Below are 24,703 nucleotides of genomic sequence, written 5' to 3' on the forward strand. Positions count from 1 at the left end.
TAGACAATAAAGTGCGTGTGTGCACCTTTCAGCAGCAATATCTGAGCAGCTAGGGGACTGAGAAGAATAAATTCCATATCTTTTATAAATTCAGCTTGTTTGTACAACCTTTTCAATTGCAGAAGAGGATGGTTGCCAAAAAACAAAATCATGACTATTTTAATGAAAATAAGCTTAATGAAAGATGGATACTGTGGAGATTTACAAAAGAAATGTCTACAAGTCTCTAGACTCTTTCTCTGACACAAGAAAAATTCCTGAGTAAAATCCTTTCCATCTTTGATCTGGTAGAAAAGACTCTACTACCCCTTGAGGTAGCATCAGATCTAGAACAGGAGGGAAGAGGCCAGTTTGATTGGGAGGATATGCAGGGATCCCCTGAAAATGAGGAAGAAAGTCCCAGTGCAATTTGTAACTTTTTTGTCTAGTGTGTGTATCATCATGGACCTAATAAACAAGGATATAGGGAATTCTCCAAACTCTGGATCCCACACAGTTTGGTTTTATGAAGGGTAGATCATGCCTGCTCAACTTGCTTGACTTCTTTGAGTCAGTCACCAGAGATGTGGATGAAAGCAAGGTGGTTCATACAGCCTACCTTGATCTGGCCAAGGACTTTGATACTATTCCCCACTCATGAATTATAGAAAAACTCACTAAGCTAGGCATCAACCCCTATATCACTAGGTGGGTTGGAAACTGGCTCGGAGAGAGAATCCACAGTGTGAAAGTAGCTGACTCCAAGTCAGACTGCCAACTAGTCACGAGTGAGTCCCACAGGGTTCGGTCCTGGGTGTCTCCTGTTTGGTATCTACTTCTCTGAAGTCCATGCCAAAATGAAGGGACACTGGCTGACAAAGTCCGCAGACGATTGCAAGTTGGGAGCTATTATTAACTCCCCTAGTGATGTTGACATCCTACAGAATGGTCTCACTGAGACCAACGACTGGTTTCAGAACCATGACCTTAAGCTCAATGCCAAAAAAAGTGTCATCATCCCCTTTGGGAAAAACCTGGTTCCCATGAATTACCACATCAAAGGTAGTCCACTGAACACAGAAGGCGTTATAAGAGATCTGGGAACACAGGTTGACAGCAACCTCTCTTCTGATCACCACATTGCCACTGTGGTCAGAAAGTCCTATGTGGCACATGTCATTACTAAGGGTTTTGCATCCAGGAAGAAAGAGGTTATTGTCTCCCTCTACACTTCCCTCATTAGGCCAATCATCGAGTACAATGCCACATTTGGCATGTAACTCACTAGACACCTGCAACACCTGGAGAGGCCGCAAAAGTACCTCTCAAAGAGGATCCTAGGCCTTAAACACTTGTCCTATATGGACAGACTCAACAAAACTCCAACTATTCTCTGTCTCATATCGCCTACTTAGAGGCGATCTCTGCTTGACTTACAAAGCCATGTCTGACCCAGCTCATTTAGAAATGCTACATCTAAAGAAATCCCAATCCCACCGCACCACATGGTTCAGAGACCTCAACCTCATTACCACAATCAACAGAACGTACTGGAGGGACAGGTTCATAACTCAGAGACTGCCCATACTATGGAATAGACTTCCCATAAATGTCGAGAAGAGTACCTCGCTGACACTCTTCAAGAGAAATCTTGATGAGTGGATGGAAAATAGAAAATTCACCCCGCGGATAACTCCAGTGGCTCTACTCGACAGAGGCACTGGGAACTAAGGTCGGGTGGCATGATGCCAGGGTAATCCTATGGCTAGGCTTGTAAAGGCTCCAGGGCCATCAGCCTAGTACACACCTATGAATCTATGAACCAAGTGAAATTAAAATGTGTCATAAAGGCAAGTGTAGACCTAGACTTTGGGAAAGATTTACTGGTTTGCTAGAGTGAGGAGGGGGAAAATCCTAAGGGGTCATATAGTCAGTCTCACTTTTTAGATTATACTTAGTTGTGAGAGGATCCCTCCTTTCTTTTTTCAACCTCCATGCCACTGTTATTTTTGAAATGTGCACCTGAATCTTGTTAGGAATGCTTGTTCTATTTCCTAGAACAGGAGCCTGAGAACTGGAAGAAAAATCTTTGATATATTTAAAAAGGTAAAGGTTGAAAAATTTGGATAATTCCCTAAAGTAACTACCGTTATCAAATCCCTTAAGGACTTCTACAGAGGAGGAACAAATAACACTTCTTTATTTAGGGAAGCATTAAAATTTTCAGTTTTAACAACCTCTGGTAAAATTTGAAACTGTAACCAAGCCAATCCTCTCACGAAACAGCCTGTGCCAGCAGCTCAAGAAACAAAATCTGTAGTTCATAAAGCACATTTCAAAGAATGTTTGATTACCAAACACATAGCAGATACCACAGAACATATATAAGCTTTAGTATCTAAAGGCAAAAGATCAGCAATTAAAATCCTTACATTATCATAAAAAGCCAACAAAAACTTAGACGTGTGTGCCTGACAATTTACAATTGTGAAAGCCAAGGTGGAAGAAAAATAAGCCTTTTTACCAAACATACCCAAATCCTTTCACAGTTTATCAGAATGGCTAAGGCTAGCTGGAGACAGGAGTTTGGTAGAAGCTGAGTTTGATAAAGTATTGGAGGCTCCACCCTGAGGTTAGAAAAGGACATTTTTGAAACTGGGCCACTTAACAACTTATCAGTCTTTTTTGGAGCAGAGAGCTGATTGTGAGGGGAAAGTATGGGCTGCCAAAAAGTCATCAGCTAATGTTGGCAACAGAACAGGAACAGATGCAGGTGCAGCTTGAGGAAAATCTATTTGTAATAAATCATAAACTCTTTGTTGGGATGCAGACATCTTATTGTTTCCACTGACAACAATATTAGAAAAAGAGACCATTCTTCAGGAGGGGAATCTGAGGAAAATCACTCTTCAAAGTCAGAATCCCTACTTTGTGGTAAGGGAGTATGAGAGTCACTTTCCCAGTCTAAATTCCATTGTTCATGCTGGAAATCAGAATTCAATAGGGACAAAATTCTTTGTTTCTTATTATGAGAAAAAACATCACCATTTGCTAAATTCAGCCAGTTATCTGCTTCTGGAAAAGAAATATGTCTAAATTTATGTTAACTCTTCCTAGGACCCCCCCCCCCCCGCTCAAAAGGGGAAGAACGGCTCAACAGATGGTTGCTACCTGGGAGAAATAGTTCCTCAGAGTGGAATAGTAAAGGAGCATCTCCTGACTCCCTCCCTGAAGCCTACAGGTACAGTTCTCCTTTAACCAGAAAAAAGCAAATGTACAGCTGCAGACAGCATGCCTGACTACTGGTCCATGGGGATATCCAGAGGAGCAACACTAGAGAGTCAAGGAGAAAAAGATGAGGGGTCTGAGGAACAATAGATGGCCACAACAGAACCACTCATCAGTGGCTGAGGCACAGAAAACGATGTCTTGAAGACTGAAGCCTCACAAATAGCTTTTTTCCCTTCATGCAGACTGAGGATGGATCTGATAGATTTAGTGGGACCCTGGTCCATGTCCAAGCCAAAGGAGTCTCAAAGGTCAAAAGCAGAGCCTAGAAGAGTCGGCGATGCATTTTTACAGAAAGAAAACTTCTGAGGTAAATCTTTAAGGTTCAAGAACCAAACACACTTCCCCTGACCCTCACACAAAAATGTACCAAAGGTTAGAGAATCCTCAGAGGGACTAAAGACTGGTTTACAGCTGAGACAAATACCTGATAAGCAGCTAGCAGAACTCTGAAGGGTGAATCACAACCCCTGACAGAAAAATACATTTCTGTAGTAAAATTTTCTAAACAGCACCCAACTAAGAAATACTTCTAGCCCCATAAAAACATTTCAGAGGTAAATGTTTGATACTGTTATCCAAAAATAAAATACAATTTTACATTGGAACGCATTCTGAGAAGCTAGTTATTACAATATTGTTCTGAGGGGAAAAACCTATGTATGACAAGCAGTCAAAAAGTAGAAATGCAGTAAATAAATATGTGTGTGTGTGTGTGTGTGTGTGTGTCTATATATATATATATATATATATATATATAAAATAAAACATGTTTTCTTACAAAATTAAGACTGTGGAAGGTAATCCCTAATGGGGAACTTATCCATCCAGCTGTGATTAAATGTTAAGCACACAAAGGAGCACACTCTTCAAAAGTTTTTCGCACTGTAGTCAGTGCTGTTATACTGCTTTCTTTGCATATAGGAGCATGGAAGGTGTCCAAAAACTTTGGAAGTTGGATGGCTGGTCGGATCCCTTGATGGAATATCCCATACAGTTTTAGGCAGCAGTGATCTAACATGAAGAATAACAGATAACTGTGATTTGCTTCATACCATTTCCACTCTGCAATGAAGATCTAGTACAACCCTTTCCCCATTATGAATCTCCCCATTGTACATTACCTTGCATCATTACAGCCAATTGCTCTGCTGCAGACTTCCTGACAACAAGGTCAACTGCTTCAGAAGTGAAGATTTCATATATTTTTCCAACGGTCTCATCCTTTAAAAATAACATTGCATGTATTAGAAAATCTGCTGAACACATGAAAGAGTTGTTTTATTTAGACTTTTTTGAACCCCTATATTAAATTATCAGACACTGTAAGGAATTTTAATATACAACTGACAAAAACAATGTCATGAATAAACGGTTTGCACTACACTAAAAAATAAAAACCCATAAGCAGAACATATAATCTGTGCCAATAAATATTTAACAGGCCAGAAGACCCAAGCTGCACACAGCTCTAGTAGAAGCTACACTACCTAATATATAAATACAATGGGAAAACTTGAAGTCCAAACACTCTACACGTGTGTGTGTGTGTGTGTGTATACCATTAATATGGTCACTGTTTAATATAGGTGATGATGTTTTGTAGTAGGCCGGAGTTTAGAAATCATTATAGAACAGTTTTATCAAACCCTGCTCTAATTCCGGAAACTCAGTCTAGCTTGTAGTGTCTAGTGAAAGTGTGTACTGAGGATCAAGTTGCTTCCTCTAGAATAGATCTAGAGTCTACCTCTTTCCAAAACGCCTCAGAAGTAGCTATAACTCTGGTAAAGTGATCCCAGGCTTTCTGAGAAGGGCTTTTGTCATGGTGTAAGTAAAAAAAAACTGAATAACCCGAGAAAGCCATATTTTTTCTTCCATCAAAGCAAACAAAAAAAATTGGCTAAATTTCCTAAAATGTTTAGCCCTGTCCAGGTTAAATCTTAACTGTTTGTGGATGTCTAAAATATTAAAGATTAATTTTCTTCTGTTTTTTTTTGGGGGGGGGGGGTCAAAATAGAACACATGATGATGAACAATCTGGTGTAAAGTAAATTCAGAAACCATCTTGGGCATAAAGGAAGGGCTGGTTCTAACACTCACCCTCCTGCCTTTATGAAAAGTCAAAAAAGGTTGAGTAGACATTAGGGCCTGTAATTCAGATACCAGTCTAGCTGAAAATCACAGAAATGACATTCACTTATGAAATTTTAAAGAACGGACTACAGGTTCAAAAGAAGAGAGGGTTAGCTTCTCCAATACAAAATTAAGATCCAAAGAGGAGCCATTTGATTTCTAGGTGGTCTAATGTCTAATATCCCTTTCAAGAACTGTTTAAATTTGAAATATGGATGAAAGGTGGGGGTCAAAGGCAGACAAGCAGAAATAACTGAAAACTGTGCCTTGATAAAAGGGCATGTTAGGCCTGAGCAGAGTAAATCACACAGGTGTTGGAGAACTAGAGAAGTCCATGCTTGGGATGAATCTTGTTCTTTTTTATGTCACTAACTAGAAAATCTTTTCCATTTGGTTAAATATGACCTCTTAGTAGAAGTTTTTTTAGCCTTTTGTAACACTTGCTACATATCCTCAGAAAAAAAGATGACTAAATAGGATCAAAAACCTATCATCCATAAATTCAGGTGGAGATTTTGAATGTTGAGGTGATTAGGGATTCCTTCTGTGTAAATAAATCCACTCTGTGAAGAAGCTTTTAGCAACTGCCCCTAGCTAGGTGAATGAGAAGGCATAACCTTTGTCTTCACCAAAAAGGGACCAAAAAGGAGTTACTAAAACATATTTGGAAAGTCCATCTGCACCTTAAGAACTCTGTGTATTAGAAGAAAGGGGTAAGGAGGCACAGAACAGCATTCATGATGATGGAAAACAGAATGCATCTGTTCCAGGCCTATTTGTAAGTTGTCCTGGAAAAGAACCAGATTAGCTGTCTGCTGGGATAAGATGCAAGTAAATCTACTTGGGCAGTTCTCCCCTAGGGGGCATTCTCCTGGAAGACCAATGGGTGTAGCATCCACTAATAAAAATCCCTCCTAGATCTGCTTAAAATATCTGCTGTTTTGATCTGATTTAACAGGGTGTGTATATATATATATATATATATATATATATATATATATATATATATATATATTTATATATATATATATATATATATATATATATATATATATATGTATATATATGGTTCTAGGTCATAACATCGACAACTAAGAAGATCGACACTGACTTCACCGACATGAAAACACCGACACAGAAATAATCGAAACTACAAATCATGGACATTTAACAGGTAAGGGGTTTAAATTTCGCTAATCATGCCTACCATGTTTTAGTAAGTGTGGCAGTGTTATGCATGTGTTACGATCATTGTATTACTTAGTCCTTATGGTAGGCATGATTAGCGAAATTTAAACCCCTTACCTGTTAAATGTCCGTGATTTGTAGTTTCGATTATTTCTGTGTCAGTGTTTTCGCATCGGTGTCGATCTTCTTAGTTGTCGATGTTATATATATATGCTCTGAAATGTCAGATTGTTTTATATTTTCAGTTCCCAGGCAATCATGGCTAGCTTGCAAAGGGAGTGGGCTCTTATCCTCCCTGTATGTTGATACACAACTTCACTGAGGTGTTGTCCATTACTAACAGGGTCCAGAAGTCCACATGTGATTTACAGCTTTTAAGGCTTTTAATAGGGAAATCATCTACTTAAGAATTATGTGTTTGTATCTGAAACGCTGCTCCCATATGTCCTGGACCATGGTACCTTGAGACTGACCGCCATGCAATATATGATGTATCTATTGTGACTAACTGAGCAGGAGAATGGGAAGATTCTGGCTGTACAGGGCTATAATGCGTTCCACATGTTTAGACCAGCTACTGTGGGGGGGGGGGGGGGGTTCCTCAATCTATATCCAGAAAACACTCGCATCAGAGATGATAAAGCAGCATGATGCACTACAGTTTCTTCATGTCCAAATAGCCATCAAAAAGATCTTGTACCTTATATCAACTTGCTACAGAACTTCCTCTATAACACAAGAAAGCCACAACTCCTATCTAAGGGAACTAGCATCATTCATTATTAAACCCAATACAATTTTCCTACGTGATCTAAATTACACATCTACAGACTGGGAGACCTACTCCACAACTAGGGCACAAATACAGGGATTCGTGGACTTTGTTAGTACAAATGCTCTGGAAGCATTAGTCAGAGTATTCACAAGGGGAAATAACATCTTGCATCTTGCCCTAGTTCTAATCCGAGCATCTTGCACCATCCCTTGCATAACTTCAGCATTCGTTAGGTCTGACCATAAAGCAGTTTCCTTAAAAATAAAATGAAACCAGAGATCCTTTTCACCCAAGGTAAATTTAGAAATGTCTTTAAGACAAACTACTTACTCCAGTGTAACACAATGGCAAGCTTCAAATCTCCACCAAACCCAGTTAACATAACTGAATATGGATAAATGAAACAATAATTCCCAACATGTTAGAGGCTTTGTCAATGAAATAAGCAAACACAGCAGTTTAATAAAATCCAAAGTCAAGTATGAAGTTAAAATAGCTACCCAAGCCAAAAACAATCACAAGGTATTTTTAGTTATGTTTTTACTCTCAAAAGCGTAATGCAGCAATACACTGAGCTGAATAAGAATAATGTTACCTACACTGATGCTTAAGATACAGCAAACCTACTAGCCGATAAATTTATCTCTAACTTTCCCCCCTCCCCCCTCCATCTGTCATAGCATTATAGGATGTTACTAGGATAATTGCCCTAGGGCCCTTACAAACCTAGCTAAGTTAACACTTGTTTTCTTGTTGGTCTGTTATGGGAGATATTAAATCAGCACCATAACTCATACCTAAGAGGGACACAGGTGAAACCCCTGGGGCAAATTTACAGTTTCCAATCCAGTCATCCAAATTATGCTTAAATAGGGTCAAGGAGGGGTTCTGCTTAACATGGATTGCAAGACTGTTCCAGAGATGAGGTAACCTCTGTGAGTTAATCTATCCCCCCAGAAAGTTCTATTGATGTCACATACCAGGTTAAGGTCCCTTGAGCATGTGACATATGTACCATCTGACTTGCGAATGTGTAGCATTTCCACTAAGGCAGGGTCGGATACTGCCTTATAGGCAAGGCACAGGTCACCTCCGAGCAAGCTGTAAGACACGCAGTAAAGGGACAATGATTTCAGTCTGTCCGCATATGACACGCACTGGAGAACTTGAATTTTCCTTGTAAGAAACCTTTGAAGTCTCTCCAATCGCTGCAGATGCTTAGAGAGGTACATACCAAAGGAAGCATTATACTGTATTATTGGCCTGATGACGGAAGAGTACAGGGGGTTATAACCTTTTGTCTGGATACATTGACCTTACTTATGAGGTGTGCAACATAGAATGCCCTTCTTACTACTGTGGAGAGATGGTGATCAAAGGTAAGATTGCTATCAACCTGCTTGCTCAGGTCTCTCACCAGTGATTGCATGCTTAAGGTATTGCGATTTATGGAGTAGTTTGCAGGAGCATCACCCTTGCTGAAGGGGGTGATAAAGCATTTTTTCTCACTGAGTGCAAGTCCATGACTTCAGCATCAATTATTAGTCTGTGTAAGTCTTTTTTACAGGATACTGACATCATTAGGGGACTGAATGACCGCTCCTAGTTTGCAGTCATTGGCAAACTTTGTCAGTCATAGACCTTTAGTTTTTGCCTGTACTTCGGAGAAGTATATTTCGAACAGTTGGAGCCTCAGAACAGACCCCTGTGGTACACCACTGGTTACTGGTCTCTTATTTTGACTGTATGACTTCTATTGATGAGCGAGTTAGCAACCCACCTGACAATATATGCGTTGATACCCAGCTGGGTGACTTTATCAATAATGCCTGAGTGGGGGATGGTGTCAAGGGCCTTGGCTAAATCCAGGTAAGCTGTATGCATAATTTTACTTTCGTCAAGGGCTTTGGTGACTGTCTTGAAGAAGTCCACCAAGTTTAACCAGCATGATCTCCCTCTGATGAAGCCAAACTGGGTAGGTTTGAGTATTTGTGGATTACCTATATCTTTATTGATAAGGTCCATGATGATACACTCCATGGACTTTCAGATAAGTTTGGTTAGGCTTATGGGTCTATAGTTCCCGGGGTCCACGGATGCACCCCCCTTTATGCAAAGGAATGACAGTAGCGGTTCTCCATTCAGCATGGACGAAACACATGGTAAGGCTGTGGTTGAACAAGGCACCCAACGGTGTTAATTCCTGTTTTAATCCATTGAGAAAGCAGCCTGGGATGTTGTGTTTTCCCATTGAGGCTGTGTTTTTAGCCCTGAAGAAGGCATTTAAAACTTGCTTTTTGTTGATAATAGGTAGGGGACAGGTGGCAGTGATGCTTTGTGTTATAGATGGTGGGGATAGGGGAGTGAATTTTGCACTGAACCTGTCAGCCAAAAGGTTGGCTACATCCACAGGTTCTGTATATGTAGTACCATTAACTACAAGTTCTGCTCAAATCTGAGTTTGAGACCGTAACTTCCTACTCTTGGACAGCAATTTCTTCCTCTTATTGTATAGCCTGTTAATAGCTAATGTCCACCAGGTGGGTTTGTTCTTCCTTGAGGATCTTGCTTTGGTCCTATCAGGTACTGCAGAGTTAATAGAATTCTAAAGATGCTCTTTTAAAGCATTAGTGCTTATTCTAGTATATGTAATCTCTCCATCAGTGGGGGGAGGGGGTATGAAGCTGTTTATGCCATCACGTAAGAGGTCGTAATTGGTCTTGGTGAAGGTCTAGTTGCTGCTGGAGGGATGGTATTACTGTTACCTCCGACAAGACTGATTTGTGGTCGGACTTCACCAGGAAGGGCAACACACTTGGAGTGGTACAACGATCCTCCATGTTGGTGACCACCAGATCCAGAATGTTTGAGCCCCTTGTGGGGGGTAAACCAGCTGGGTCAAGGACACTGGAGTTTAAGACCAGGAACCTTTGGGTGAGAGTGTTAGTACACATATAATTAAAGTCACTCAAAACCAGTGTGTTTGGTTGTATCTTGATCGACTCAAGCAGATCCAGGTAGGCTAAGTGGGTATCCTGGTTCATGGATGGAGTCCTATAGCTGGCAATAATTTGAAGAGGGGTCTTACGTACAGTTAATTCAACCTGGAGACAAAAAGAGAGTTGCTAGACTTACTGCATTCATTTTCCCCTTTCTTCCAGCTTCTTGAGCACTCCAATTGATGAGTTTCCAAACAACATCTCTGTCAAGTGGCACATTTAATAATTAAGCCTTAACATTTTCAAGGAATTTTTGTAATCTTATTGAGGCATTTCTATGCATTACTACACCTAAAAATCTACTGCCAATCATTAGCGGACCGGAGTTCCGCTGTGGCGACCCCTAACCGGGAAAAGCCAAAAGACACAACAACTACACCTGTAGCAGCATTCCTATACCCAGCATCCACTTTATCATAAGCACACTTAATGGAATGCTTTGTGACCTGGAAGACAGAGAACACCCACAGTAAGTTAGATATAATGTCCGAGTTACGTAGGCTAGCTAGGCTTTGCTGCATATGTCCATAAATGGATAATAGATATTATGACATGACTTTGGCAGTTAATTGCCCTAAATGACAAATCTGTCAAAGACATAGCATGTCTTTGTCATCTGAGACAAGATTAGCATTTAGAAAAGAGATTGGAACGTCTAACCTCCATCCAAATAAATAGCAAGGTCTGCCACATGATTTTTACAGAAGAATATGTATGCATTAAGCACCCTGTAGACTCTCTCAGTTTTCTGAGGGCAGGGGGTGGCCAGATATCCAATATCCTTGGTAGAATATGTCCTACATAATTATAGACTTTTAAAAACCTTACATAACTTAGAAGCAACCAAACAAAACTTTTTATCCCCTGAATGATAATTTCAAATGGATGCCAATTGCACTTTGATTGTGGAAAAACTAGCCCCTTCTTTAAAGAGAGAGAAGCTGAAAAGTCTAGCACCGCCGAGACGGGCAGTGAATGGATCAATGTTATTTTTCACAGCCCAGATTGAAAATATTTTCCATTTACATTTGTATATCCTTTTAGTGGAGTGTCTTTGTGAGGATAAAAGTATGGAGCTAACTGGGGATAAAAGCCTAGACTGTCTGGCTATTAATGGAACTGGAGAAACCATGTGGTTAGGTTGAGAGCTGGGATATTTGGAGTTTTTTTCCATGAGGCATGTGACAGCAGGTCTGACCTTGGGTCCAGTATCTAATGAGGATAGTGAAGATGAGACCAAAGGAAGGGGAACTACACTTGGCAAGGCCAAAAAGGGTCAATGAGGATGACTAAGCTCTTCAAACGACTGGCTTTATGCAAACATTTTGAAATCACAGGTACTGGGGGATTGGCATAAAGAAGACCGGAGGGCCACACGTGGACTACAGCATCTCTTGGTGACTCCCCCTGAGGGGGGGGTCAGGGCAATATACCTGCTGCACTTGTGGGGAGATGCAAACAGGTCGCAGCAAGGTTGGCCCCAAAGATGGAAAATTTTCTCCTCCACTGATTACGAGACCACCTGTGAGGCGTCAGAATAGACCTGTTGAGTTTGTCTGCTAGTACATTGGCTTTTCCCCCAGAATGTGCATTACTACTAGAAAGCAGCTGGAGGAAATCACCAATTGTCACATTCTTATAGCTTCTCGGCAGAGGCAGTAAGATTGGGTTCCCTTTGCTGTTGGTATACCTGAACACAGACATGTTATCGGTTTAAATATCAATGCTCCCCTAGAGGAAGAGGATTTTCTAACACCTGCAATGCTAAAAGGACCGCTCTCATCCCCAGAATGTTGATGCGCAGATTGGTCTCTTGGAGGGACCTTGTGCCTTGGACTGTCCTTCCCAAGTAATGCCTCCCCACCCCAATTGGGAGGCATCCATGGTCACTGTGGCTAACAGGGAAGATAGGACAAAGTCGCTTACCGCTTGCTCAGAGGTGACCTTTGCCTAACATACAAGGCCATGTCAAACCCAGATTTGATGAATATGCTTCACCTCAAAAAATCTAGATCCGTCAGAGCCACAAGGGCGGGAGACTTAAACCTCGACACGGCTATTAATAGGACGTGCTGGAGGGATAGATTCATCACCCAAAGACTCCCTATGCTGTGGAATAAAATCCCGGTATATGTGAGGCAGAGCACCTCGCTGGCCTTGTTCAAGAGAAATCTTGACCAATGGATGGGAGATCGCAGATATACCCCAGGGATTACCTCAGTGTCACTGCTCGACAGAGGCACAGCAAAATAATGGGTATAGTTCCCCATACTAAAGGGGTGGTGTAAGCCACAAAACTATGGGCTAGGCTTGTAAATGCCCTCGGGCAGATAGCCTAGTATGAACCTATGAACCTAATACCTAGCTAAATGTTACCTAGCTAAATGTTACCTGAATGGTGCACCAGCGAATATGACTTTTGCATATCTGGGTAAGTTTGACTGGAAAGAATAGGGGCTATCAAAGAACAGACAATTGAGCAGATACAGTCCACTGAAGAACATGCCTAAAATAACTTGCTAATGGGACTAATACTATTGATGATGCCATGGAACTTAAGGTTTGAAGAATAAGTCTGGCAGGAGCAGCAGGATAAGAAAGAATTTGATGAACCAGGAATCTGAGTGTGCAAACACGATCCGAAGGTAAGAAGCAATCTGATTTATTGTGTTTAGATGGGCACCAATGAACCCCAGGCTCTGTACTGGTGTCAGAGTGGATTTGGCAACACTGATTGCTATGCCTAGTGATTGGCAAATCTGGAGAAAATAGTCCCTGGACTGTTCTGGGAGATGTATGGTTTGGGCAGGGAGAAGCCACTTGTCTATATATGGAAACACTCAGAATTCTTCTAGTCGCAGGTGAGCTGCTACCACTGCCATACACTTGGTAAACACTCTCGGGGCTGTGGTGAGTCCAAATGGCAGGGCTCTGAACTGGTAGTGACTGGATCCCAGCAAAAAGCATAAATGACTTTGACAATATCTGTCTATTTTGATGTGATAGTATGCATCCTGAAGATCGACAGAGCACAACTAATTGTCCTTGTTTAGAAGAGATAGAATGGACTGAAGCATGACCATTCGGAACTTTGATTTCCTCACAAATTGGTTCAGATTGCTTAGATCTAAAACTGGTCTCAGTTCTCCTGTCTTTTTTGGCACTAAAAAGAACTTTCAGTAAGTTCCGAATACTCTTTGGTCTGGTGGGACCTCTGGATGACTCTTTTGTTCAGCAGTTTTTGAATTTCTTGTGCTGCAGTTTCCCTCTGACTGGGTGGGATGTTGGGGACACTCTTCCTTCTGGAAGTGGGTATTAGAGAAAAGAGTATGGAGTAACTATTAGATATTATTGAATCTTGTGTTATAACAGCCCAGGCTTCTGGGTGCAAGGACAAGCTCCCCCCGACTGCCTTCACAGTCAGGCAGCCCTTCAGGAGCGCTGAAAGAGTCTATCCGGGAAAATCCCAGGAACCTTGATTAGCGGGCCCCCTCTGCCTCATGGACATCTTTCATTCGAACTCTCTCCTCTGCCTCTGAAAGAGATGTTTCCACAAGAGTCCTGGAAAGATCCCTGGGATTTACAGAACCACATTTGCTTGCCACCTCTCTGATTCCTTGATAAAGGCTGTTGAGGGACACAGAATCAAATCTGTATGGCAGACAGAGTCTTTCCTTCTTGCTCACTGCAGGAAAGCATTTCTTTCACAGAAGGGCCAAAAAATGATGCTCCATCAAAGGGAGCACTGATAAAAGAAGACTTGAAAGGCTCCGCAAAGTCGCATAGCCGCATCCAGGCATGCTTCCTTATAGCAATGCCTGAACCAGCAACCCATAAGGTTATTTCTGCTGTATGAGGGGTCAGCCTCATGGACACATTCAAAATATATAAATCAGTGTCCAGCTGAGAAGATGATCTTTTGTAGTCCTCTGCAGATATGGACTCAGAGAGAGATTTTCCTAATTCTTTCGTCAAATCTCTCTGAAGTCTTGTAAAATGTGCCAGGCAATTCAGGGACCTTCAGACAAAGGTCGCTGAAGCAAATACATGTTATCAAAATCTGTCCAGTGCTTTAGATTCTCTGTTGGGTGGTGGACAGAGGAGCTCTGTTCCATGAGCCCCTTCTTGGTGGCTGCTGCCACAATCATTGCATCAACTGGGACTCCTTTACTCCAGTGGGTTTTATCCTTTGGAGGGGCTAAAATCTTGTCTGGATGGCGTGAGATAGTTTCAAACAAATCTGGTTCCTTTCATACCTGGTGAAAGACTAGGTTGATAAGCTCATCGGCTGGGGAAGTCAACCAAGACGTAGATGGGACAACACCAAAAGCCTCCAGAAATACTGACTCCTCAAAAAAGGATTATTGGAGGACCAACCATTTTTCTGCTTAAATGAGACATCATCAGGTGGTGATCTAGGAGATCCTTCCCCTTCACTGAAATCAGTATCTTCAGTGAGAAATCCCAAATGGGAATCTACATGCCTCCTCTTGCATGTTCTCTTCCAGTGAACGTCCTCAGGGAGATGTTATGATGAGGTGTCCAAAGAGAAGGGTAGTTCTTACATGGAAAAAGACTGGAAGTTAGATGGAACTGGCTGCCCCTATGGAGTAGGACTGATGGGATCAGAGCTCAGAACCGTAAAGGGAAATGGGGTAGGATCAGAGGAAGTATGAGAGCCCGGATCCCTAGAACAAGATAAAACCCTTTCCACAACCTCGAAGGCAGATTGATCTGGAGAAGCTGTGGCTGTCTGCACTGGAGTCTAATGTTCCAGCACAGAATCTGACCAGATAAGTGCTTTGAGGAGGGAACCAGACCCGAGCTATCATACGCAAAGTCTTTGAGGGGCAGGGATGGATTTGACATCATTGGAGTAGACCTTAGCCCCATGGATCTAATGCGGATGCTTCTGCTCTGAGATTCGTCCAAATCCAAAGGCATAGAAGCAGAACTGGTCAGGGAGACTGTCAGAATCAAAGTAGTAATTTTCTTCAGATCCGACACTGCAGCTCTCAGAACTGTTGGATCTGGGGCTTTGAAACTGAAAGACGGATCAGAAAAGGAGATAAAACTGAAGGGTTAGTAGCAGGAAGGCTCACAGATTCAATGGGAGATGGAGCCGATATAACCTCCATCTGGATCTGAGCTCTGAGAAACTTTGTCATCCTATCCAAATCCATTTCAGAAAGATTTCTGGAGGACATGACGTATGATGTAGTGGACTGAAGTTTGGAATGATTTTTTGGTGTCTGCATTAATGAAGAGTGGAGCTGAGGGGAGACAGTGTCTAACATAAACTCGGGTGAGAATCCTCAGCATGTATGATGTGTTAGGTATGGGATCCAATGGTTTTGGATCCATAGTCTGGATGGAAGGGCTGGATGATGTAACAATGGGATCCAAAAACTTAGGGTCCATAGTTTGTCTTTTTGCAGTCAAAGAACTCGGATCTGAAGATTTATGAATTTTCTTACGTGGCTCTGAGAAAGTTTTGGAAACAAGTAGCTTTTGAAGATTTGCTGGAGTTCTGATGAGGAAGAAGATGCAGGTGGAAGTAAGCCCTTGAGGTCAAGCTTGTTACTTCTGTCAGCTATAGCTCTAGTACTGTACCCTGCACAAACGGCAAAATTTGTACCCAAGTGGGCCCCTACTAAGCAACAAACACACTCCCTTGTAGGCATCTGAATTAGGGATTTTATGCCCACAGGAACTGCATTTCTTAAAAACTGTCAGCTTATCAGCCATGACAGAAAAGCCCACAGATAGAAGCTATATAGGACAACAAAAGGGATTTTTTTAATAGGTGAGAAATTACCACCAATGATAATTAAGAATACCCTGTCAAAGAAGATAGGAATAAAGGAAAAGAAAGAAAGAGTACCAACAATGGTACTTATAGAAAACTACTATACCAATAGCAGAAGGCCTAAACAGAAAAAACAAAAAAAGTAGAGGGAGGTTTAAAAATACATTAAAGTACAATAAAATATACATGGGAATATAAAAGATATAATAAATGGAGTAGAATAAAGCACTTTACGGCTACCTAGATGTTAAATTAATGCTACAAGAGAAGATCCACATCTATGTGCAATGGCTACAAATGAGATGTGAGGTACTGGGAAAGAACTATGGCATTGTGGGTAGAAGAGCTCAAGAGTTGGATCCAAAGTCTTTAGAATGTGACAGAGTCAGATCCAAGGATCGGATCCGAAACTCATATGTTGAGGAAGAATGAAAAGGACATCAGATTGTATTTTTCCCTGGAAAATCTGGTCCAATAACCACTGCAGATGCCCTCTGAAGTTTTGCAGTTTAATACAAAACCAAATGATGTATAAGCATGTATCCCATTCCAGAGTTCTACACCTCCAGCCTCTGTCATTCATACCAGGGAACATTCTTGCTAGTCTAGCCAGTGTAAATAAAAGTATTTATGCAGACATTTCCAGGGAAAGGTACAAACGTGTGACTTTAACTGCCTGTTTCAGCATCTTGTATGCTTCATTTCACAACTTTTCTGTACAGTGATCTTCTAATATCTTCCTCCTGAATCTCTAATCCAAGCAAATACTTCCTTCACTTCCATTTGTAACTCATATATATCACTAATTAAATATATTTCTACTTCTCTATTCTGTCTTTGCTCAGAAAGCCACTGAATTATTGTGGGACTTTTTTCCTAGTACCTCATAGGTTCATAGGTAGGTACTAGACTATCAGCCCAAGGGCCTACGTAAGCCTAGCCAACAAGGTTCCCTGGCTTACGCCACCCAAGAAAGTTATTTTCCTGTGCCACTGTCGGGCAGAGACACAGAAGTAATCCCCGGGGTGTATTTCCTATTTCCCATCCACTCATCACGATTTTTCTTGAAGAGTGCTAATGAAGAACTTTGCTTGACATAGATGGGTAGCCTGTTCCAGAGTATGGGAAGTCTCTGGGACAGGAATCTATCCCTCTAGCATGTCCTATTTATTGTGGTGACAAGGTTCAGGTCCCTAGAGCGTGTAGCTTGGGGGGATTGGGATTTCTTTAGGTGTAGCATGTCCAACAGCTCTGGGTTTGACATAGCTTTATATGTTAGGCAGAGATCACCTCGGAGTAGGGATTATGCTGCGGAGTAAAGCTGGAGTTTTTTGAGGCGGTCAGTGTAGGGCATTTGTTTGAGCCCAGTAATCCTCTTTGTGAGGTACTTCTCTGGCCTTTCCAGCTGCTGCAGATGTCTTGTGAGGTACATTCCAAAAGGGGCGTTGTACTCTATAATGGGTCTAATGAGTGTCGAGTAGTGGGGAACAATGACCTCTGTTTTCCTGGATGAGAACCCTTTTATGATGAGGTGTGCCACGTAGAAGGTCTTCCTGACTACTGTGGCAATGTGACTATCAAAGGAGAGACTACTGTCCACCTGGGGCCCAAGGTCTCTTATCACGCATTCGGTGTTAAGTAGATTGCTGCCTATGTGGTAGTTCATGGGTACAAAGTTTTTACCAAAGGGGATGACACTGCACTTTTTGGCATTGAGCTTGAGGCCATGGCTCTGACACCAGGCATCTGTCTCAGTAAGGCCCTTCTGTAGGATGTCCCAAGGCTAGATGACTTTGTATAGCCCCCCAAGGTGTTAATACAATCCTTTACATTTTCTGTTTAACTGATATTTCAACCTAGCCTCAGCCCTAATCAACCCCCCCACCCAGTACCAACCTAAAGCCAGTATTTGAGTTGTGATCTCTACAGCTCCCATCTCTGCAGCTACTCATCTTCTTTCATGTCCCCAATGTGTTCTAACAAGGATTTTCAATCTTTCTACTGCCTGTAGGTCAGCCAAGTTTTTAACTGCTTGACTACTGATGTCCTTCCTTATCACTGCTGCAGTAACACTTACAAAAGGGATATCCTGCCAAGAAAAGATGTATGTCGGGCCAGCATACCAAAGCCTTGGGCCATTCCAATTGCAGTACATCAGACTTATGTCCTACGTCCGAAGTATATGGTACATAAGTGATATACGAGCATCAGATCCTCAGAATTTCATTGCTGCCAATCTGAAAGCTATTTGTCACACTGATTCAGCCAAGTGTAAGGCAAGTTAAGTACTCAGTTGGGGACTCATCACTGTTTTCTCTTCGCTTGTTTACTTGTTTTACACGTCATCCAGAAAGGAGATATGCGAGTGTTGGAGGCAGGTTTTCTCTAAAGACAAACACAAAAAGTGCCTTTTCTGCTTAGGTACAGACCATGATCCTATGTAGTGCGATATTTACCAAGTCTTTGTACCCAAGACCCTCCACAGCTATCTGTCATTCGTGTCTGTGTATTTGGAAAACCAGTATCTGAAGCTGTTTCTTCAGGGAACTAAAACTTATCTGCCTGCCTGGATATTCAGCAGCTTACTAGAAAATAAGTCTAAAACAATGCCCTTAGAGACTTCTCCTGTCCAGCCTTTATCGATCATCTTCATAGTATTAGATGAAGAACCACAAGACTGTCCAGTTCTGATGCTTGCTCCCTCTGTTTCGATCCTGTTGGAGGCCAACACAGGGCTTGCCATCTGCACATCCACTGAGGCCGAGCCTAAATTTGCTGTAGATGAGAAGGGAGAGCTGCAGCTAATTTTCTCTTAAGGGTCTAAGGGGATTCCCTAGATAATGGTTAGGGAACAAATAACTGGTTCCCTTATTGAATTTAGACAGCATACAGGACCTCATAAGCTTGTCAGGGCATATGTTCCTGTTAAGAAAAAACAAAATCTAGGCATGTGGTTCTTGTAGCCACGGACTCCCATAAAGAGCAACAGTATTTCACTCATGGTCTTTTTAAGGCCCTAATGATCTTAAAACCCCTTCAAGGTTTGTCAGTACTTTTACCTGTTGCTTTCTCTTCTACTCCCTCCAAGAGACTTAAGGTTTCTGATTCCTCTGCTGAGGAAGATGATCTGGACTATGGGAAAGAGTCTTTAGTTTATTCTTCCCAGATCCAATCTACTAGGAAGGTGGCCTCTTCTGGAGCTTTTTTCAATGGTCTTGATGCTAAATCCATTCTGGAAGCTGCTACTTAGTTTTCTGTGCATACTTTGACTAAGCACTACAAGCTGGATGTTATTTCTAGGGTTAGAGCAGGACTTGCCAGGTCCATCCTCCATGTTGTTTTTTTTTGGGGGGGTTCTTCTGTTGAATCCTCCTCTCATCTTCTTCATTAGCTTTGGCACTCTCCCCTTTGTAAGGAAAACTGCAACAGTGATGAGGAAGGACATAGTACAGCTTTCTAAGAACTTACTATAACAGCAGATGTAATTTCTCATTGCTGCAGTATTCCGTTTACCCTCTCTCATTTGCCTTGTTCAGTTTTTTTCTTTGCCCTCTGGCTGAGGGGACTTTCCTTTTTCTCTTGTTGGATGTACATTTAACATCTTTTTTATTCCTCTTGGTTTACTCTAGTTCTCCTGGGGCAATCAAGTTCTGAGGGTTTGGTGATCATACATCACTTAGGTACCTTGCACCTCATAGGACATACGACTGATTATGATGCTTGGAAGGGCCAAAGGCTTTGGTATACTGGTTGAACATATGGCTATTCTGGGTGGGATTTCTCTTTTGTAAGGTGTACTGCAACCATTAAAAGCAGAACATCTACTGTTATGATACGTTCTTACACAACTGTACTTTCCTAGCAAGTGTGATTTCTGGACCCCCATTTGTTTATCCTGATAATTTTCAAGTCCCAAAAGCCTCATCTGTTTTCCCCTCTCAAGAGCATATCCTTCTGTTCTGTTGTATAGTTATTGCCACCCAGCTATACATATGCCTTCACATTAATTGCATGATGACAGACCTCCAAAATCGGTTATAACTAGTTCTCCCCTCATTTCTTAGATAACTTCATCTTGTCTCATATCACTCTGACATCGTCCTCTCCTAAATTAATGCTAACATCTAGTTTTTAACTTTGCTAATTAATGTTTTGGTAACGGCATGTGAAATGTTTGCCCCAGATAAAGAAACCATGAAAGCATATGGATTTGTATTGCCTGGACTGTTTTTTTTAAACACTTTCATTGAATTACCACTTCTGACATAGATTTACATTTATACAAAAGTAATCAAACTGTATTATACTTCATATATATTGCTATATATCATATAACCTAAGCAACATTTTTTTTCTTAACAAGCAATAGCTTTATTAAACCATCACTATTGCCTGGACTTTCTGATAAATATCCAGAATTAACAGTCTCCATCACCCATCTATCTAAATTTCCCTCATTCATCATCCCATTCATCTCCCATCTGGTCTCTTCTAAAAGTGCCTTTTTAATCCATATCCCCAGATATTTTATCTTACCCATCTTTGCCAAAAATTCATATACTCTCTTGGACCCTTCTGGTAAGGTAACAATGGAGTGTGTCTGTGTCTTTGCACTGTTCATTTTATAACATAAAATGTTAAAAACAAAACAGAAATCCAAGAGGGAGGTCTCCACACCCTTTTATTTAACTAATTTAGCACTTTCGGTCAAAGTTAGATGGAACTTCATCAGAATGCCATTAAAATCAAAATCTACAACTATAGTATGGCACCTGCTACAAATGCATGGGCAGATGTATTTGAGACAGGTTTAACTTTTACGCTAGCCAGGAAGGCAAACACTGGTGAAGTTTCAATATTGTTAAAGCTTTTTACCAGAAAGCTCAATTTCAGTTTTTACATGAAGAAAGCATTAATGTAACTGTTGATAATATATGTAAAAGTCCTAGTGTTTTTAACCACTCTTTGCACCCAATGGTTTTGAAAAAATATGTGAATTTGACATTAGGACTGTAGTAAGGAACTCATTCCCTCAAGGTTCAAACTCTAACCTTAGTACTACTGAGTGGGAAGTCTTGAATGCATGTACTGGGAATAGTGTGGTCAGAGTGATGAAACCAGCAAAGGTGGGGGGGGGTTAGTCATCACTAACATGCATGATTATATCAACAAAATGTTAGGCTTACTTTATGGTGATGTTTACAAATAAGTTTCACTAAACCAGATGAATACTGCCTATTGCAAAATAAACTTGTTATTTGACAATTTACTTTTAACAACCAAATCACACTTTCTCAACATACTTTTCTTCAGGTCCCATCTCCCAAGAGCCATACTATTTTTGGGACCCTGAAGATTCACAAGCAACTAGAGGACCCCCTCCCCCCCCCCCACACATCCCAGAGCAGATGCAAAATCTTCCAAAACATTCCCATTAGCTAAATTCATTGATTTTGAAACAACGGGGGCACTTTGCAATAATGTGCATTTATTTAAAGATTCGTGGGAATTTTTTACTAGGGTTTCTCAAAACCTATACTTTGACAATATCTCTGACAACATTAAATTTGTGACCACAGATGTTCAAGACTTGTTTTCCATCATTCCACCAAGACATGGGTTTAGACTGGTTTTATGAATATCTTAGTTTTAACTCTGAACTTGACCACACAAAAATTATTACATTAAGAACACTCATGGAAACTGTCCTTGAAAACAATTTTATCACCTTTGTGAACCAGCTTTTCAGACAGACCAGTGGGGCAGTGATGGGGGTGGCCTGTGCCCCTACTTTTGCAAACATGTATTGGCCCAATGGGAGAATAATTACATTCTCAAATCCAAATATACGAACAGCTGGTAAATGGTCAATATTTTAACTACACTATTTTATTTTGGACAGATACCAGTGACACAGTAAAGCAATTTTTTGAATATATACACACACACCAACTGATTTTTTTAAGGATTACCATGGAAGTGCAGGCAGAAGGAGTTAATTATCTGGACGTATCCATCTCAGAAAATAGAAACCTTGAGTAGTTTGAATCCACTATGCATAGGAAGCCCACTTATTCTATCTCATTGCATTTTCATAGTTGTTATCCAATACATCAAAATAAGCCCTTTGTCAAGGGTCAGTGCGTAAGGTTAGCTCACATGGTGTCAAATGATTTTACTTTCAGCACTGAAAATTTAAATGTATGTTAATAAGTAGGGGTATTCTGAACACTTTTTGAGTGAAATGTTCACTGAACTTAAAAACAAAAGAACTTCAGGGCATTTCAGCCCACTGCTTGGAGGGCTGACTGGGTTAGGACCCTTGATCAACAATAAGACAAACATGACAACCCAAGGGGTATACAACAATGCACTACTGTCACCCTTAACCATACATTTTTTTCAACATTAAATACATCAAGGAAAAGAACTGGAGCCTTTTTTGTACAGACCCAGAGTACATTAGGATGGAAGGTGTGACCCCTAAAATTGTATACAAGGAGGACATTTATTTCACATCATTACTAGAAAGGACTAATACCTTAAGAGGAAAAAAAGTAGAATGTCCAGTGTTTCATTTTGGAGGGTACTAGTTTTATAGTTGAGAATTATGGAAAATAAATACCTAAACAGAAATTTGACTGTGTTAGTAAAGCTGTGGTTTATGTGGCAAAGTGCCAATCATGTGATGGGTTCCATATAGGGAAAACAAAAAGGACTCTAAGGGCTAGATTATATCGGCATTATTATGATATAATAATAATATTGCTGATATATCATAATAATGCTGATATAGTCTAGCCCTTAGAGTCCTTTTTATTTTCCCTATATAGAACCCATCACATGACTGGCACTATTATGATATAAGAAAGAATGATGAAAGAAATGCACTATATAAACACATCAAGAGAGACAGCTCCCACTACTTCAAATTCTTTGTTCTTGACAACGTAAATTTGAGGAGAAGAGGAGGACCTGCTGATGATTTCTTAGAAAACAAAGAATTGCAGTGGCAGCTAAAACGTTATGCCACTGTTTTTCCTGGGCTAAATGAAACAACTTCACTAAGCACTGTTTTAAAACTGAAGGCTGCTTTTGGCTTGTAAAAGTGGCTTCCTATGTGGCATTTCTTTGAAGTTTTGTATTACTGTACTAGAATATTCATGTTTTAATAAGTGTATACGTATACATATATTTTTTGTCTCATCGTTTTATCACTGACATTTAAAGTTTAGTTCTTGCAAATTTTTTCTTAGTTATTGTGTACTGTCTTTTTAAGAATGGTTTTAATGGCAAGCATCTAATCAATGTTGTGGACCATGTGACTGCTATTATGGTATAAAACCATGTATTTTGACTTTAATGACATTCTGAAAAAGTCCAGTCTAACTCTGGACGAAAGCACTAAATTGGTTCAGTAAAAGAGTATGGAGACCTCCCTTTATGACTTCTTCTTTTTTGTTTTTATCAGTTTATGTGTGTGCTTCAAGTATAACCTGAAGTGTGACTAAACTGTTCAAACATTCTAAACAAACTTACAAAAACAAAAATATTCTTCTAGTAGATATAAAATGAAACATTACAAGCAAAAACACTCACAAATATTTCAAGACACCCAGTGACACTATTTACTTAAACATGGAGTATTTTTCTCCAAATACTCAGGACTTCAGACATTTCAATCATTTTTTTTTAAATTTACAATTATAAACAATTCTATATATCACATGACTAATTTTATGGTATCAATTAACTATAACCTCACTAACAATACACCTTCACTATAAATGTAAAAAATGATTATGAGATATCAATAAAATAACATTCTACCCCCTTCTTGCTCTAAGAAAAAAAAATGTTACATGCAGCACAATTTTGGCATGCTTATAAAGAACATCATCATCTCATTGCACACATGTTCTGTTAGCATTTGAGACGTCATTCCAACACAAAACTTGTTTCAGCCTTATATATTGCTGTATAAATTGCTCCTTTGTATGTGCCATCATAATAAATTGTGGACTTGATCACTTCTGGTACATTGTCGCATTAAATAATGTCCTTTTCAAATAAGCCTATGACACTTACACTGGTCACATCTGTATGTTCCCTTGGCTTTATTTCTTTTTCCTCCCCACAGCTGGCCATCAGCTACCACCTGCTCCTCTCCTCATTCACAGTGTAACTATGCAATCCTATACACAGTCACCGGGTTACCTCTGTAGGAAAGGGCAAACGTTTTACTCTGTTCTATGAAATGCAAATCTAAAACATTTTTGCTACTGTCCATTAATTTCACAGAAGCTGATCAAGGACACCAAATGCATGAGGTCAAATGCTAATGGGCTTGCTCTTTAATGATCACATAGGAACAGCATAGTAAAAATGATTATGCCATCTCAGTGTAGCCACCTTCTTCTTGATGCTTGCCTCATCCACTAATGAGAAGCAATGAAGATTCAAAGTGTTTCACAAGTATATTAACTGCTTCTCTTACTCAGATAGCCACTTGCACTGCAGAGGTCCTACCCT

The 24,703-nt window shown here is 40.5% G+C and overlaps 1 protein-coding gene across 1 annotated transcript in view; it reads right to left on the minus strand.

The window, feature by feature from the left end:
- RTTN (rotatin) overlaps positions 1-24,703 on the minus strand; it is a 3,641,098-nt gene that overhangs the window by 2,420,983 nt on the left and 1,195,412 nt on the right. Inside the window, exon 22 of the mRNA XM_044067142.1 lies at positions 4,392-4,491. Within this exon, the coding sequence (XP_043923077.1) occupies positions 4,392-4,491 (100 nt within the window). The remainder of the gene's footprint in view (positions 1-4,391; positions 4,492-24,703) is intronic.

The sequence above is a fragment of the Protopterus annectens genome, chromosome 3.part1 (assembly GCF_019279795.1).
Source record: "Protopterus annectens isolate FY-2018-M chromosome 3.part1, PAN1.0, whole genome shotgun sequence".
NCBI classification, from domain to species: Eukaryota; Metazoa; Chordata; order Ceratodontiformes; family Protopteridae; genus Protopterus; species Protopterus annectens.